Raw genomic sequence first — 17,754 nt, 5'->3', positions numbered from 1 at the left:
TTTTAAAAAGTTTATTTATTTATTTATTTTGAGAGAGTACAGCGGGGGAGGGACAGAGAGAGAGAGAGAGAGAGAGAGAGAGAGAATCGCAAGCAGGCTCTGTGTTGTCAGTGCAGAGCCTGATGTGGGTTCGAACCCATGAACTGCGAGATCGTAACCTGAGCTGAAATCAAGAGTCAGAGGCTTAAGTGACTACTGAGGCACCCAGGCACCCCGGAATGTTGATTTTTTTTAAACAAACAAAATCATTGTATGTGGCAATATTTAAGGGATGTAGGTATGTACATGTGTACATATTACATATATGTACATTGAGTTCCGAAATACATTTGTCACTTTCCATTCAAAAACCTGAAGATTTCGTGTCCCTAGGGAAATCATGGAAAACAAGATGTACCTATTCTGCTTACGTGGAGTTTGCATTCTGTTGGGCAAATAGGTATTCTGCCAGTTTTTGAAAATAGGAAAACAGCTTTCTTTCTTTTTTTTTTAATGTTTGTTTATTTTTGAGAGAGACAGAGACAGAATGCAAGTGGGTTAGGGGCAGAGAGAGAGGGAGACACAGAATCCAAAGCAGGCTCCAGGCTCTGAGCTGTCAGCATAGAGCCCGACGCAGGGCTTGAACTCACAAACCGCGAGATCATGACCTGAGCCAAAGTCGGATGCTTAACCGACTGAGCCACCCAGGTGCCCTGAAAACAGCTTTCTAGTTAGAAATCTTTCCTCTGTACCTCTTTATATGTATTAGAAAGAAACCTCTATTGCAGCAGTTCTTGGACTTTTTATTCACAAGGTTTTTTGTTTTTTTTTTTAATATTATTTATTTTTGAGAGAGAGAGAGCACAAACAGGGGAGGGGCAGAGAGAGAGCAGAGGATCCGGAGTGGGCCTGATAGCACTACACTGATAGCAGAGAGCCCAATGGGGAGCTCGAACCCACAAACCGTGAGATGAGTTGAAGTCAGACACTTAACTGACTGAGCCACCCAGGTGCCCATACAAGGTTTGTTTTTTTTTATATTTTTAAAATTGAGGTCCCCTAAAGAGCTTTTGTTTATGTGGGTTGTATCTATTGATATTTACCATATGAGAATTAAAACACAAAAATTTAAGCTATTAATTCACTCAAAATAATAACCCAATGACATGTTAAGTAAAAACATTTTTTCATGAAAAATAACTATTTTCCAAATAAAAAAACTTAATAAAAGTGGAATTGTTGTACATTTTTACAAATCTCTTTTAATGTCTGGCTGAATAGAGGATGTGTGGATTTTCATATCTGCTTCGGCATACAGTTTGTTGCAATATGTTGTTTTAGTTGAAGTACACGAAGAACATCCAGCCTCATTTAGATTTGTAATTGGAAAGAGGAACATTTTAATTTTTTTTCAGATAATTATGGATATTCTTCTTTGTTATTGCACCAAAACTCAACAAGTAGCGGCATCCTAAAGGTTACTTGCAATGTGGGATTTGAAACTATTTTTGTTACGTTAAGATCTATACATTAAAATTTTTATTTTTATCTTGCTTTTTTTTTTAAGAGAGAGAAAGAGCGCGTGCGCACGCAAGCAGGAGAGGGGCAGCAGGAGAGGGAGAGAGACTCTCCAGCAGGCTTCACGCCCAGCAGAGAGCCTGTCACAAGGCTCCATCTCACAACTGTGAGATCGTGACCTGAGTGGAAATCAAGAGTCAGTTGTTTGACTGACTGAGCCACCCAGGCTCCCCTTTATCTTGTACTTTGAATGGATCTTTCATCCACGTGATTTTCAATCATCACCCATCGATCATTTGGAAAATATTTGTTTACTAAGTTACGTGCATCTTCCAATCAAGGGGCAGAAAGAGAGGGAGAGAGAGAATCAAGATTTGGACGCTCAACTGACTGAGCCACCCAGGCACCCTATCTCACAACATCTGATACTTAAGTATAAGCATTTAAAGTCATAACTTTAAAATAATGGAGTTTTTAATTTTTGTTTTGAAGTAATCTGCCCCCAATATGAGGCTTGAACTCATGACCTTGAGAGCAAGAGTTGCATGCTGTGTTGACTGAGCCATCCAGGTTCCCCAAAAATCATGGATTTTTTTCTTTTTTTTTTTTTTAAATTTTTTTTCAACGTTTTATTTATTTTTGGGACAGAGAGAGACAGAGCATGAACAGGGGAGGGGCAGAGAGAGAGGGAGACACAGAATCGGAAACAGGCTCCAGGCTCCGAGCCATCAGCCCAGAGGCTGACGCGGGGCTCGAACTCACGGACCGCGAGATTGTGACCTGGCTGAAGTCGGACGCTCAACCGACTGTGCCACCCAGGCGCCCCTTTTTTTTTTTTTTTTTTTTAATTTTTTTTCAACGTTTTATTTATTTTTGGGACAGAGAGAGACAGAGCATGAACAGGGGAGGGGCAGAGAGAGAGGGTCTTTTTTTTAAAGCAGTAACTCTGCTCTACCTTCTTCATAATAGAGCAGGCCTGACCCTTCCTGTTTGGTATAAGAAAGTGGCAGAACAGGAAATACGGTTGATGGGAAGCTTGAACTTTGGAGCACTATAGGAGTTGACAATAAGGAGTACTTCATCCTTCTAAGGTGGCTGAAATGGAAGCCCATAAAACCTCCTGATTGAGGATGGCGGGGTAGTAAGTTTTTCTCTCCATCTGTTGGAAATTCTGAATTAACTTGCTCTAGATTATGTACTCTAGATTAAGATTTCCCAAGGATATTAACAGTCTTTTTTTTGTTGTTGTTGTTAATGTTTATTCACTTTTTGAGAGACAGAGACAGAGTGTGAGCAGGGCAGGGGGCAGAGAGAGAGGGACACACAGAATCGGAAGCAGGTTCCAGGCTCTGAGCTGTCAGCACAGAGCCCGACGTGGGGCTTGAACTCACAAACTGTGAGATCATGACCTGAGCTGAAGTCAGATGCTTAACTGACTGAGCCACCCAGGAGCCCCAGGATATTAACAGTCTTGATGAAAAAGGGCACCATGATCAGATGTCTTTGGGGAATGCTAGATTGCAAAACTCCCAAGACTTCTCAGAACTTTCAAAGTGCTAGTGTAATTAATCTCAATGTGAAAGATACAATATTCAGTATTTCCCAATTAAAAAAACAGATTTTTTTTTTTTTTTTTTTTTTTTTGGTCTGAAGTCTTGCAGGAGTAGTAATCTTGGATACCACTAAATCCTCACCCCATATGTCTCCTTAAAAAGTTGTTTTCTAAGGGTGCCTGGGTGGCTCTGTTGGTTAAGCATCTGGCTTTGGCTCAGGTCATGATCTGGCAGTTTGTGAGTTCGAGCCACACATCGGGCTATGTGCAGACAGCTCAGAGCCTGGAGCCTGCTTCAGATTCTGTGTCTCCTACCTCTCTGCCCCTCTCCTGCTTGCTCTCTCTCTCTCTCTCTCAAAAATAAATAAACAAAAAAAATTAAAAAGTTTTCTAGACTTTCTGTTTGAGACAGAATAACATAGTGGTTAAGAACATTGGTACCAAACTCCTAAGATTTGAATCCCAACTCCTTTGCTTACTTGCTCTGTGACTTTGGGAAAATACTTAACCTCTCTGTGCTAATTAAACAATAATAACAAGCACCTTGTAGGGTTCCTGTGAAGATTATTAAAACACTAGTTCCCATAAAACGATGAGAAGGCTGCCTGGCCTGGAGTAAGGCTCAATAAAGGCAGCTCATTATTATCTCCTCTCATTTATTTTTCACCTACCTGTGCTGAGGTTATGTATCAGTGGCAGCTAAGTGATTGGACTTAGTAGCTGTATGTGGGGCCACATGCCAGGGGTTACTGTGAAGTCAGCTTGATAAACTACTTAGCAAGACAGCAGGTCTGTGCAGGGAGAGGCATGGACATTCTCTTTGCTCAGCCCTGCTTCCTTGAGCCTGTTACACAAGCAGGTAAGTACTTTAAAATAAAATTCCTAGCCAACAGGAGATCATGGGCCATATCGCAGGTAGAATTACCACCAGATTTTTGCTAAGGAAGTGTCACTTTGAACTTCACCATCTTCTCCTTGTTAGATGCTGTCAGGTAGTGTTTCTTTTTTTTGTTTTTAATTTTTTTTTAATGTTTACTTTTGGGAGAGAGAGAGCGCGCGTGCAAGTGGGGGAGGGGCAGAGAGAGAGGGAGACAGGATCTGAAGCAGGCTTTGTGCCGGCAGCAGACAGCCTGATGTGGGACTCGAACTCATGAACCATGAGATCATGATCTGAGCCGAAGTTGGGACATTTTACCCAGTGAGCCAGCCAGGTGCTCCTGTGTCAGGTAGTGTTGTATTCCTTGGTTTTTGCCATTAGTCAATTATTGGAATACTCCATATCCTAATAAACACCTCTTGAAGGACTTCGTTGCCTTTTTATTCCAAATTTTGAATACGAGAGCAGTATGTGAACATGAATTTACTCAACAGTTAAACACTTGAAATAAATAATAAATAATATAGCTGTAGTCTGTAAAGCATATGTAAAAATAGTTGAATATGCAGTACTACGTGACAAATTACATTTTAAGCTCAAATGTACAGTTTACCATGGGAGGGGTATTAACCAACGAGAATTATAGTTTAATCTCATTTTATGAAAGAAGTCACATAGGTCGTATGTAAACATATGAAAATAAGGACCATCAGGGTCATGTGTCCTCTCCTCATTTGGTCACTTGAGGATCCCAAGCAGAGAAAAGAAGGGACTTGCCCTAAGTGGTGCTATGAGACTGTGGCAAATCAAGGCTGGCCTTGGTCTGTGGGTTCTCTGTACAGGGGCCCATCTACCCCTCTATGCCATTGCCTGAGTAGTCACATACATACTCTGTTTTTGTGAATTAAATCTTATTTGTAAAGGGAACACTATTTTTGTAAATCAGCTCTTGTTCTTGTGTTTTCCTATAGCTTAGTAGAAAGAGCATGGGGTTTGATCCAGAAAGACCCTGGGATTGAAGGTCAGGAGTTTGGTTTATCTACTGGGTCATCTTGGGAAAAGGTTTTAATCTCTTGGTTTCTTCATGAAAAAAGAATCATGTCTATTCAGTGAGATTTTTTAAAATTTATTTTTAATGTTTATTTATTTATTTTTAATGTGTATTTATTTTTGAGAGAGACAGAGACAGAATGTGAGTGGGTTAGGGGCAGAGAGAGGGAGACGCAGAATCCGAAGCAGGCTCCAGGCTCTGAGCTATCAGCACAGAGCCCGACGTGGGGCTTGAACTCATGAACTGTGAGATCATGACCTGACCCGAAGTTGGACACTGAACCGACTGAGTCACCTCGGCGCCCCACAGTGAGATATTTTTAAAATGTCAAATGTCGGGGCGCCTGGGTGGCGCAGTCGGTTAAGCGTCCGACTTCAGCCAGGTCACGATCTCGCGGTCTGTGAGTTCGAGCCCCGCGTCGGGCTCTGGGCTGATGGCTCGGAGCCTGGAGCCTGTTTCCGATTCTGTGTCTCCCTCTCTCTCTGCCCCTCCCCCGTTCATGCTCTGTCTCTCTCTGTCCCAAAAATAAATGTTGAAAAAAAAAAAAAAATGTTTAAAAAAAAAAATGTCAAGTCACTATCTAGCATAAAATACACTTTAAAAAAATTATTTATTTATTTTGAGAGAGAGAGAGGGAGGGGAAGAGAGAGAGGGAGAGAAACCCAGGCAAAACTCTGCACTCTCAGTGCAGAGGCCAATGGGGGGCTTAATCCCATGAACTGTGAGACCATGACCTGAACTGAAATCAAGTCGGACGCTTAACCAACTGAGCCACCCAGGCGCCCCTAGCATAAAATTCACTCAACAAATATTAAATTTCTTTCAGTTTATTTAATTTAAAAATTGTTTTAAAATTATTACTTGCATATCTCAAGTTTATTTGAAAACAGGCATAATTCATTGGAAATTAAGAAAACTATTTGTTTAACCATATTTTTAGATAGCTTCAAAATATCTCTTCATAGTGAAAGTGCATAAAATTACCAAATATTTGGGGTGACTGAGTGGCTCAGTCAGTTAAGTGTCTGAGTTTGGCTCAGGTCATGATCTCATGGCTTGTGGGTTCGAGCCCCGCATCAGGCACTGTGCTGACAGCTCAGAGCCTGGAGCCTGCTTTGGATCTTGTGTGTGTCTCTCTCTGCCCCTTCCCTGCTTGTGCTCTCTCTCTCTCAAAAATAAACATTAAAAAAAATTTTTTTTTGAATTACCAAATATTCTTTATTTAAAAGATCCAAATGTGTTCTTAACTCTATAGGTCAGTTTGGAAAATGTGACCTCTTTGATTTTTAAAAACCCACATTTAAAAGTCTCATGGCAAAAAAAAAAAAAAAAAATCTCATGGCAATTCTAGCAAACTTGTAAAAATAACTCCTCCTGAGTGTAGTCTAGAAATCAAGTGACTGTTTTTGTTTTAAAATTCAGGAAATAAAAACCAGGAAAGTCTTTGTATCTTTATGGTAATTAATTCTTAGGTTATAGCAATGACAGGTCCTCGAACTGTTTCTGCCTTTCTTCTACAGAAAGCAAAACAAATTGAAAATGAATAGGATGAGAAAAATTTCGAGAGACATTGTCAAACCATCATGAAATCCCAGTTTTTGTGGTATTTTCTGGGCTGTCTGGCGTACTTTCTGTGGTGAATCTCTTGTGCTTTCTTTCCCTCCTCCCAGTGTGCACTGGCTGCTGATGAAGTTGTATTTAACCAGAAGGAACTGCAGGTGAAGGAACTGAAGAATCAAGTGCAAATGATGGTCCAGGAAAACAAAGGACACGTGGTATCTTTGAAAGAAGCACAAAACGTCAATAGATTGCAGGTAGAGTTTCTTGACCTATCTAGTGCTGTAGATTTAGTTGAATAGTACTTGGCTAAAAGAATAGCATTTTAAGTTTATTTATTTGAGAGAGAGAGAGAGACAGTGAAAGAGAGCAGGGGAGGGCCAGAGAGAGAGGGAGAGAGAGAATCCCAAGCAGGCTCCACACTTTTAGTGTAGAGCCTGATGTGGGGCTTGATGTCACGAACCATGGGCCAAAATCAAGAGTCAGATGCTTAACTGACTGAGCCACCAGCCGCCCCAGAATAGCATTTTATTTTATTTTATTTTATTTTATTTTATTTTATTTTATTTTATTTTATTATTTTATTTTATTAATTTTATTTTTTAAAGGAAATATTTCATCCCAGTTATTTAAAAAAAAAATTTTTTTTTTTTTAACGTTTATTTATTTTAGAGACAGAGAGAGACAGAGCATGAACGGGGGAGGGTCAGAGAGAGAGGGAGACACAGAATGCGAAACAGGCTCCAGGCTCTGAGTGGTCAGCACAGAGCCTGACGCGGGGCTCGAACTCACGGACCGCGAGATCTTGACCTGAGCCGAAGTCGGACGCTCAACCGACTGAGCCACCCAGGCACCTCTCATCCCAGTTATTTAAAAAAAATTTTTTTTTAATGTTTATTTATCTTAGAGAGAGAGAGAGAGATCATGAGCGGGGGTGGGGCAGAGAGAGAGGGAGACACAGAATCCAAAGCAGGTTCCAGGCTCTGAGCTGTCAGCACAGAGCCCTATGTGGGGCTTGACCCCACGGACTGCAAGATCGTGACCGGAGCTGATGTCAGACGCTTAACTGACTGTGCCACCCAGGCCCCCTGAGGAGAAAACATTTTTATTGTTAGCCTGACTTTCACAAATATGAAGGTGATACACACCTTAATTTGCATATCATATTACAGTTACCTTTTCTCCATGTTTTTCCATTCTGCTGTTTGCCAAGGTAATAGGCAACATGATGTTGTTAAGAGTTGGAAAGTAAACACATACTTTAAAATTTATTAGATAATCCTTTTATACTCTTATCAGTGATTTGCTTTTTAACCTTGGTTAAATCTTTCTACTTTTCTATCTTAGCTTCCCTAATGTCCCTAAATATTATACTTCTCGGCTGTGAACACCCCCACCCCCATCCGTGGTGGGGCACTTCCCACAGCCCCAAACAGTTAATTTCATTTAAAGCCTTTAGGTTCCTATCAGGGAGGAATAACCTGATCCAGCACAAGTTAGATTTTGATTTTGACATTTCATTTTTGTTTCCTTTTTTAACTCTTCTCATTCTATAATAGTTTAAAAACATAAAACATAAACAAAACATAATGTACCATGCAGTGTTGTATCACAAAGAGAGCAGCAGCTGGGTAACCAGCTGGTAAATAGTAAACTGTCAAAAAATAGTCAGCTCTCTGCCCCTTAGAAGTCCTTAGTTGGTCATGATCAGAGAGCCGCTTTCCTCACTTGATAGTATTGCTTTCCTTGGTTTGCTTTGTGGTTTTACTCTATATCCTTGAACACTACAGTTTACTTGTTGGAATTTTAAGAAATTTAATCATTCAGTACATATATTCTTTAGTATCTAGTTACCTTTATTGAAAGTTTTTTGTTTTTTTTTTGTTCTGATTCACCTATCATGTGTGTAACTGTAGCCTGTTTAGGTTTATAGACATATAGGATTTCATTGTATGAATATATGGCAATTTATGTTTCTCTTCTACTCTTAATGAATGTTTTTTGGTGATGGACGTTGTGTTTATTTTCTTTTCTTTGTTTTTTTTTTTAAGATTTTATTTTTTAAGTAATCTCTGCACCCAAAGTGGGGCTTGAACTCATTGATCAAGAGCCGTGTGCTCTACTGACTGAACCAGCTAGGTACTCTCTTTTTTTTTTCTTAATTCTGGTATAATTAACAATGTTGTATTAGTTTGAGGTGTCTAATATAGTGATTCAACAATTCTGTACATTACTCAGTCCTTACTGGGATGGACATTTTCTCATAGGTGTCTGTTGGTGCACACGCACATACATTTGTTTTGGATTTGTTCCTGGAAGTTGGATTGGTAGGTCATAGGGAAGGCGAATTTTCAACTTTAACAAATAATATCACACTCTTTTCCCAGTTTACACTCACACCGGTACTGTATGAGTATGCCTCTTGTTCCACATGCTTATCAATGTTTGTTGTTAATTTTTTTATTTCTCTGAAAGTTTCGGGTTTTTTTTTTAAATTTTATTTTTTAAATTTATATCCAAATTACTTAGCATACAGTGCAACAATGATTTCAGGAATAGACTCCTTAGTGCCCCTTCCCCATTTAGCCCATCCCCTCTCCCACACCCCCTCCAGTAACCCTCTGTTTGTTCTCCATATTTATGAGTCTCTTCTGTTTTGTTCCCTTCCCTGTTTTTATATTATTTTTGTTTCACTTCCCTTATGTTCATGTTTTGTCTCTTAAAGTCCTCATATGAATGAAGTCATATGATATTTGTCTTTCTCTGACTGACTACTTTCACTTACCATAATACCCTTCAGTTCCATCCACGTAGTTGCAAATGGCAAGATTTCATTCTTTTTGATTGCCGAGTAATACTCCATTGTATATATATACCACACCTTCTTTATCCATTCATCCATCGATGGACATTTGGGCTCTTTCCATACTTTGGCTATTTTGATAGTGCTGCTATGAACATGGGGGTGCATGTGTCCCTTCGAAACAGCCCACCTGTATCCCTGTGGATAAATGCCTAGTAGTGCAATTGCTGGGTCGGAGGGTAGTTCTATTTTTAGTTTTTTGAGGAACCTCCATACTGTTTTCCAGAGTGGCTGCACCAGCTTGCATTCCCACCAACAATGCAAAAGAGATCCTCTTTCTCCGCATCCTTGCCAACATCTGTCTTTGCCTGAGTTGTTAATGTTAGCCATTCTGACAGGTGTGAGGTGGTATCTCATTGTAGTTTTGATTTGTATTTCCTTGATGATGAGTGATGTTGAGTATTTTTTCATGTGTTGGTTGGCCATCTGGATGTCTTCCTTGGAGAAGTGTCTATTCATGTCTTTTGCCCATTTCTTCACTGGATTATTTGTTTTTTGGGTGTTGAGTTTGATAAGTTCTTTATAGATTTTGGATAGTAATGCTTTATCTGATATGTCGTTTGCAAATATCTTCTCCCATTCTGTCAGTTGCCTTTTAGTTTTGCTGATGAAAGTTTCATTTTTTTTTTAAGTTTTAAATTCTAATCCCAGTGTAATTTACATACAGTGTTATATGGTGTACAATATAGTGATTCAACAATTCTATACATTACTCAGTGCTCATTATGGTAAGTGTACTCTTAATTCCCTTCACCTATTTCACCCATCTCCCCACCCACCACCCCTCTGGTAACCATCAGTTTGTCCTTTATAGCAAAGAGTGTTTCTTGGTTTGTCTCTCTCTTTTTAAAATTTCCTTTACTTGTTTATTTCTTAAATTTCACATATGAGTGAAATAATATATTTGTATTTCTCTGACTTATGTCATTTGGCATTTATAGTCTCTGGATCCATTTTTGTCCTTGCAAAAGACAGGATTTCATTCTTTTTTATGGCTGAATAATATTCATATATATACACATTATATATATATGATGTGTATATATATGCTATAGGTGTAAATGCCACATCTTCTTTATCCATTCATCTATTGGTGGACACTTAGGCTGCTTCCATTTCTTGGCTATTGTAAATAATGCTGCTATCACTATCAACAATAGCCAAATTATACAAATACACACACACACACACACACACACACACACACAGACACCATGGAATATTACTCAGCAGTCAGAATGAAATTTTGCCATTTGCAACAATGTGGATGGAACTAGAATGTATTATGCAAAGCAAAATAGTCAGAGAAAGGCAAATATCATATGATTTCACTCATATGTGGAATTTAAGAAACAAAACAAACAGGGGAAGGGAAGGAAAAATAAGATAAAAACAGAAAGGGAGTCAAACCGTAAGAGACTCTTAAATACAGAGAGCAAACTGAAGGTTGCTGATGGGGTGTTGGGTTGGGGGAATGGGCTAAATGGTTGATGGGCATTAAGGAGGGCACTTGTTGGCATCAGCACTGGGTGTTATATGTAAGTGATGAATCACTAAGTTCTACACCTGAAGAAACTAACTTGCGTTTGAACAAAACAAACAAATAAATCACACAAAAAAATAATACTGCTATAAACATAAGGGTGTATGTATCCCTTTGAATTAATCTTTTTGTATTTTGGAGATAAATACTCAGTAGTGTGATTACTGGATCGTAGGGTAGTTTTATTTTTAATGTTTTGAGGAACCTCCATACTATTTTCCACAGTGGCTGCACCAGTTTGCATTCCCACCAGTAGTGTAAGAAGGTTCCTTTTTCTCCACATCTCCTTAACACCTGCTGTTTCTTGTGTTGTTGATTTTAGCCATTCTGACAGGTGTGAGGTGGTATCTCATTGTAGTTTTGATTTACATTTCCCTGATGATGAGAGATGTTGAGCAAATTTTCCTGTGTCTGTTGGCCATCTGGATGTCTTCTTTGAAGAAATGTCTGTTTGTGACTTCTGCACATTTTTAAATTGGATTATTTGTTTTTTGGGTTGTTGAGTTCTATCAGTTCTTTACATATTTTGGATACTAATTCTTTATCGAGTATATCATTTGCAAATATCTTCTCCCATCCAGTAGGTTTACCTTTTAGTTTCATCGATTATGTCCTTCACTGTAGAACCTTTTTATTTTGATGTAGTCCCAATAGTTTATTTTTGCTTTTGTTTCCCTTGCCCCAGGAGACATACCTAGTAAGAAGTTGCTAATGGCCAGTGTCAGAGAGATTACTGCTTATGCTCTCTTCAAAGATTTTTATGGCTTCCAGTCTCACATTTAAGCTTTCAGTCCATTTTTAATTTATTTTTGTGTATGAAAGAAAGAGGCCCAGGTTCATTCTTTTGCACGTAGCTCTCCAGTGTTTCTGATGCTATTTGTCAAAGAGACTGTCTTTTTCATGCATACTCTATCCTCCTTTGTTGAAGATTAATTGACCATATAATTGTGGCTTTTTTTCTGGGGTTTCTGTTATGTTCTGTGGATCTATGTGTCCATTTTTGTGCCAGTACCATACTGTTTTAATTGCTACAGCTTTGTGATATAACTTGGGAATTGAGATGCCTCCAGTTTTGTTTTTCTTTTTGAAGATTGCTCTGGCTATTCAGGGTCTTTTGTGGTTCCATTGAAATTGTAAGATTGTTCTAGTTCTTTGAAAAATCCTGTTGCTATCTTGATAGGGATTGCCTTCGATGTGTAGATTGCTTTGAGTAGTATAGACATTTTCACAGTATTCTTCCAATCCATAAGCATGGAGTGTCTTTCCATTTCTTTGTGTGTCTTCAATTACTTTCATCAATATTTTATAGTTTTCACTATACAAGTCTTCCACCTCTTTGGTTAAGTTTCTTCCTAGATATTTTATTATTTTTGGTGCAGTCATAAATGGGGTTATTTAATTTTCTTTCTGCTGCTTCATAATTAGTGTAGAGGAATGAGACAGATTTCTGAACTTTGATTTTGTATCTTGTGACTACTGAATGCATTGATCAGTTCTAGCAGTTTTTTGGTGGAGTCTTTAGGATTTTCTATATATAGTGTCATGTCCTCTGCAAATGGAGTTTTACTTCTTCCTTACCAATTTGGATACCTTTTATTTCTTTTTGTTGTCTGATTGCTGTGGCTAGGACTTCCAGTACATAAAAGTGGTAAGAGTGAGGGGCACCTGGGTGGCTCAGTCAGTTAAGCATCCAACTCTTGGTTTCATCTCAGGTCACGATCTCACAGTTTATGAGATCAAGCCCCGCATCTGGCTCTGTGCTGATGGGAGCCTGCTTGAGATTCTCTCTGTCCCCCCTCTCTCTACCTCTCTCTTTCTCAAAATAAATAAATATTTTTTTAAAAGTGGTGGGTGCCTGGGTGGCTCAGTTGATTGAGTGTCCAACTCTTGATTTCAGCTCAGGTTATGATCTCACAGTTTGTGAGTTCAAGCCTCACATCGGGCTCCATGCTGACAGTGCAGAGCTTGCTTGGGATTCTCTTTCTCCCTCTCTGTCTGCTCCTCTCTCCCTTGCTGTCTTCCTCTCATTCTCTCTCAAAATAAATAAATAAACTTACAAAAATAGTGGTAAGAGTGGATATTCTTGTTTTGTTCTTAACCTTTGAGGAAAAGCTCTCAGTTTTTCCCATTGATGTTCTCTGTGGATTTTTCATATAAGTTCTTGATTATGTTTTGGTATGTTCCCTCTAAACCTACTTTGTTGAAGGTTTCTCTCATGAATGGATATTGTACTTTGTCAAATGCTTTTTCTGCATTTGTTCAAATGACCATTTGGTTTTTATCCTTTCTCTTATTGATGTGATATATCACATTGACTGTGAATATTGAATCACCCTTGCATCCCAGGAATAAATCACACTTGATTGTGCTGAAGGATTTTTTTAAATGTATTGTTGGATTTGGTTTGCTAGTATTTTGTTGAGGATTTTTGCATCTATATTCATGAAGGATATTGGACTGTAGGTTTCTCTTTTTGTGGTGTCTTTATCTGATTTAGGATCAGGGTAATGCTGGGCCTCATAGAGTGAATTTGGAAGTTTTCCTTCCTCTTGTATTTTTTGGAATAGTTTGAGAAGAATTATTCTTTAAATGTTTGGTAGAATTCACCTGTGAAGCTGTCTGGTCCTGGACTTTTTGTTTCTTGGGAGTTTTTTTTTTTTTTTTTAATTTTTTTTTTTTTCAACGTTTATTTATTTTTGGGACAGAGAGAGACAGAGCATGAACGGGGGAGGGGCAGAGAGAGAGGGAGACACAGAATCGGAAACAGGCTCCAGGCTCTGAGCCATCAGCCCAGGGCCTGACGCGGGGCTCGAACTCACGGACCGCGAGATCGTGACCTGGCTGAAGTCGGACGCTTAACTGACTGCGCCACCCAGGCGCCCCTTTTGGGAGTTTTTTGATTACTGATTCACTTTCATTGCTGGTAATCTTCCTAAATTCTTTAGTACGATTCTTAGTTCATTGATTTTTAGCTTTTCTTCTTTTATAATATGTGCATTTAAGTTATAGATTTCCTCCTAAGTTTACCTGCTCAAAATATTTCCTTATATTTACTATGACTTTTATCTGACTCATGGGTAATAAGTTACTTTATTTCCAACACATGGAGGATTTCTTTTTATGAGTTTTTGGCTTAATTGCATTGTGGTCCATATAATTTCAGTCCTTTGAATGTGTTGAAACTTGCAGGGGCGCCTGGGTGGCTCAGTCGATTGAGCGTCTGACTTTGGCTCAGGTCATGATCTCGCAGTCCGTGAGTTCGAGCCCCGCGTTGGGCTCTGGGCTGATGGCTCGGAGCCTGGAGCCTGCTTCCCGTTCTGTGTCTTCCTCTCTCTCTGCCCTGCCCCCGTTCATGCTCTGTCTCTCTCTGTCTCAAAAATAAATAAACGTTAAAAAAAAAAAAAAGAAACTTGCGTCATGGCTTAGCATAAGGCCAATTTTTGTAGGTATTACAGATGTACTGGAAAGGAATATGTATTCTGTAATTATTGGGTGGTGGTAATCTTGTTAATCATATCTATATTTTTATTCATTTTTGGGTCTTTTTGTTATATCAGTAATTTAGAGTGATGTTACAATCTTTTGCTACAATTTTGGATTTGTCTTCCTTTTCCATGAAGTACTAACAATTTTTTTTAATGTTTATTTATTTATCTTAGCACAAGCAAGGGAGGGCAGAGAGAGAGAGAGAGGGAGACAGAGAATCTGAAGCAGGCTCTGAGCTTTCAGCACAGAGCTGGCCGGAGGGCTTGAACTCACAAACTGTGAGATCAGACACTTAACCAACTGAGCCATCCTGGCTCCCCAGTACTAACAATTTTTGCATTATACATATTGAAGCTGTGTTATTAAGTACATAGAAATGACGATTGTTACATCATTCTGGTGAATTGACCTTTTTAATATTTTTTACCTCTTCCAGTGGCTTTTGCCTTAAAGTCTACTTAGGTATTCACATAGCTCTACCAGCTTTCTTTTGATTAACATTACCTGGTGTCTCTTTTCCACCTTATTTTTAATCTTCGTGGGTCCATTTTCGTTGTGTTTCTTGGAAGCAGCAAGTTAGATAATTTTACAATCCCCTGACATATTGTAATCTTTTAATTGGATTACTTAGTTCATTTCTGAATTTAACATAATTCCTTTCATATTTTGGTTATAATCCCACCATTGTGGTTTTTACTTATCCTAACTGCTCTGCATTCCTTTTTCTCTCCTTATCTTCTTTTGGATTAATTGTGTTTTTTGAATTTTTCTATTTTTACTTCGTTAGCTTAGGTGTTGTACTTTTACTCTTTTAGTTATTGGTGGTTACCCTAGAGAGTGTACCATGCACTCTTGATTTAATAAAGTCTAATATTATTGGTATTTTCACCCTTTCCCAGACAGTGTAAAGACTCCATATCACACCCCCTGCCTCAACTTCTATGCCATTGGCATATATTTTAATTATCTGAATATATGAATTTTTAATAAGGTTGCTTTCTTATAGCTTAGCATGAGCACTGTAAAACTTTAGGGTTTTTTTTTTCCCTATTTAACAGTGTAGTACGTGTGAAGTATTAAGATGAATTACAGTTTCTTGTTTACATAATTTTGTGCTGATAAAACAGAGATTGATGTTAGAGCTTTCTGGATTGGGTATAGTTGACAAAGTTTCTCTAGAGGATACATAGAAAGCTAACACACACACACACACACACACACACACACACACGCACACACACACACTCCTGACACAATTTGTTCAGCCTTTGCTTTCCAGTTCTTTTTCCTCCCAGGACTACCAGCTACCTATCTTTTATCTCTTTGTGCTTTAGGCTTTCTTTTGCCCTGAGTAAAGGCTTTCACTTCACTGCACCTGTTACCAGTTAGTCTCCTTTGCAGCCACCTCTGCCATTTGTAGTTCTTTCTCCCCTTTTCAACTTTCTTCTTTCCTGTTACTGCTTGGATTTCACTCAGGAAGGCCAAACATTTATAGAGATCAGCTAATCAGAATGCTTCAGGTTGGCAAACCAACCAATCAAAATGTATGGGGCATTTACTTTGAGTATTTAATTCTTCAGTCTCTCTTTGTCACTGCTTACTATTCAAAAGTTTTTATCACTCAGAACCGTCTGGTGAACACCAGAAGGCTAGTCTGTGGAGCAGTGAGGTTTTATGGTTCTGTTAAGGTAGTCATGAGTTGGGGCAATGTACAATTTATTTTTAATCATTACACACTTACTGGGGTTCTCTATTTTAAAAATGTTCATCTCTCTTTTACAAAGAATGAAAAAATAATAGAACAACAACTTCTTGTGGATCAACTGAGTGAAGAACTAGCAAGACTTAATCCGTCAATGACATCTTCAGCTACTGAAACTTGTGGAGACGGGCCAGACACCAGGACACCTGGAAAGAGGCCATGTACCGTACCGTTTGATACTCGTTTGGGGCATTATATTTTTATCCCAGCCAGATCAGATTCCAGGAAGGTAATGTCTAAACATTGATTTCTTTCTGGTTTTGGTTTTGATACGTAAAAAATATGTATAATATCACAGGATATTTGTACAGTCTCAGCACCTTCTCTTTTTCTGTTTGGTTTCATGGACTTTTATGTATATTCTTGCTTTCAGTCATGCTTATTTTTAACAAAAAATGAATAAATAGGAGAATATATAGTTTTATTTGGAAGGAATAGTTGAAGGTGATGTCTGTATCCACCAAGGAGAAAAAGCTATCCTTTGCCATCATATTTTCAGATGCCATCATATTTTCATATTTTCATGTTTTAGTCTGATATCTTCATTAATTTTTTTTCTGTCTTTAACCACACCAAGTTGAGATGAGATTGGAGGGTGCTTAGTTTGATTTATTTGGTCTGTTTTATTATTTTCAAAATGATATTTATCTATTATCCGGTCTTGCCAAGCTGACATAATCAAGACTGTGTGGAGATCAGTATGAAGTTTCATTTTAATTTTTATTTATAAATATGTGTGTGGGTGGTAAATATATGTACACAGATTTCTCATGAAAAATCAAGGAATCTCTACTGGAATGGAAATCTCTAGTGGAGAAGACTAAGTAGCAGATTCATGAATTTTGGTGTCTATTTATTAATTTTATGACTGGAAAGGATCCAAAGGCCATGTGATGGTTACCATTAAAGGGGTAAGAAATATGGGAAGCGTCATGGGCTTTGTAGTCAGGTAGGCTTGGGTGTGAACACAAGCTCTTTGTATAGACCTGTACGTGTGCCTAAACCCATGTGGGCCCCCGGTTCCTTATCTGTCAGACTGGGGGAAATGTGGGTGTGTGTGGAGGATTTACATAAGATAGTGATGCTAAAACTGCCTGGTACACTGTGTCTTCAACACACGCCTATGGGGTGTGTTACTGTGTCCCAGGCTCCGTGCTTCAGAGTAAGACAGGTGCTATCCTTACCTGTGTGGTTTTTAGCTCTGAGTGGTTGAGTTTTAAAATTTAAATCACTGTTCTTATTAATTTCAGTTTTCCTTTGTAGAGTTATTGACATTTTCTTTTTAAAAATTTTTTGTTAACATTTATTCAGTTTTGAGAGACAGAGAGCACGAGCGGGGGAAGGGCAGAGAGAGAGGGGAGACAATCTGAAGCAGGCTCCAGGCTCTGAGCTGTCAGCACAGAGCCTGACGCGGGGCTTGAAGTTACGAACTGTGAGATCATGACCTGAGTTGAAGTCAGCCGCTTAACCGACTGAGCCACCCGGGTGCCCCTGAGTTATTGATATTTTCTTTATGGGTGAATACACAGTAAATTTTCATAGAACATATGGGATGAAAGGTAAATT

The 17,754-nt window shown here is 38.7% G+C and overlaps 1 protein-coding gene across 3 annotated transcripts in view; it reads left to right on the top strand.

The window, feature by feature from the left end:
• KIF27 (kinesin family member 27) overlaps positions 1-17,754 on the top strand; it is a 92,105-nt gene that overhangs the window by 21,548 nt on the left and 52,803 nt on the right. For all 3 annotated transcript variants that reach the window (XM_045469721.1, XM_045469722.1, XM_045469720.1), the window contains exons 5-6: positions 6,648-6,791; positions 16,211-16,417. In XM_045469721.1, coding sequence (XP_045325677.1) covers positions 6,648-6,791; positions 16,211-16,417 — 351 coding nt within the window. The remainder of the gene's footprint in view (positions 1-6,647; positions 6,792-16,210; positions 16,418-17,754) is intronic.

The sequence above is a fragment of the Leopardus geoffroyi genome, chromosome D4, assembly GCF_018350155.1.
Source record: "Leopardus geoffroyi isolate Oge1 chromosome D4, O.geoffroyi_Oge1_pat1.0, whole genome shotgun sequence".
NCBI lineage: Eukaryota > Metazoa > Chordata > Mammalia > Carnivora > Felidae > Leopardus > Leopardus geoffroyi.
The sequence above is the reverse complement of the archived record's forward strand: the minus strand, read 5'-3'. Positions and strand labels throughout refer to the sequence as shown.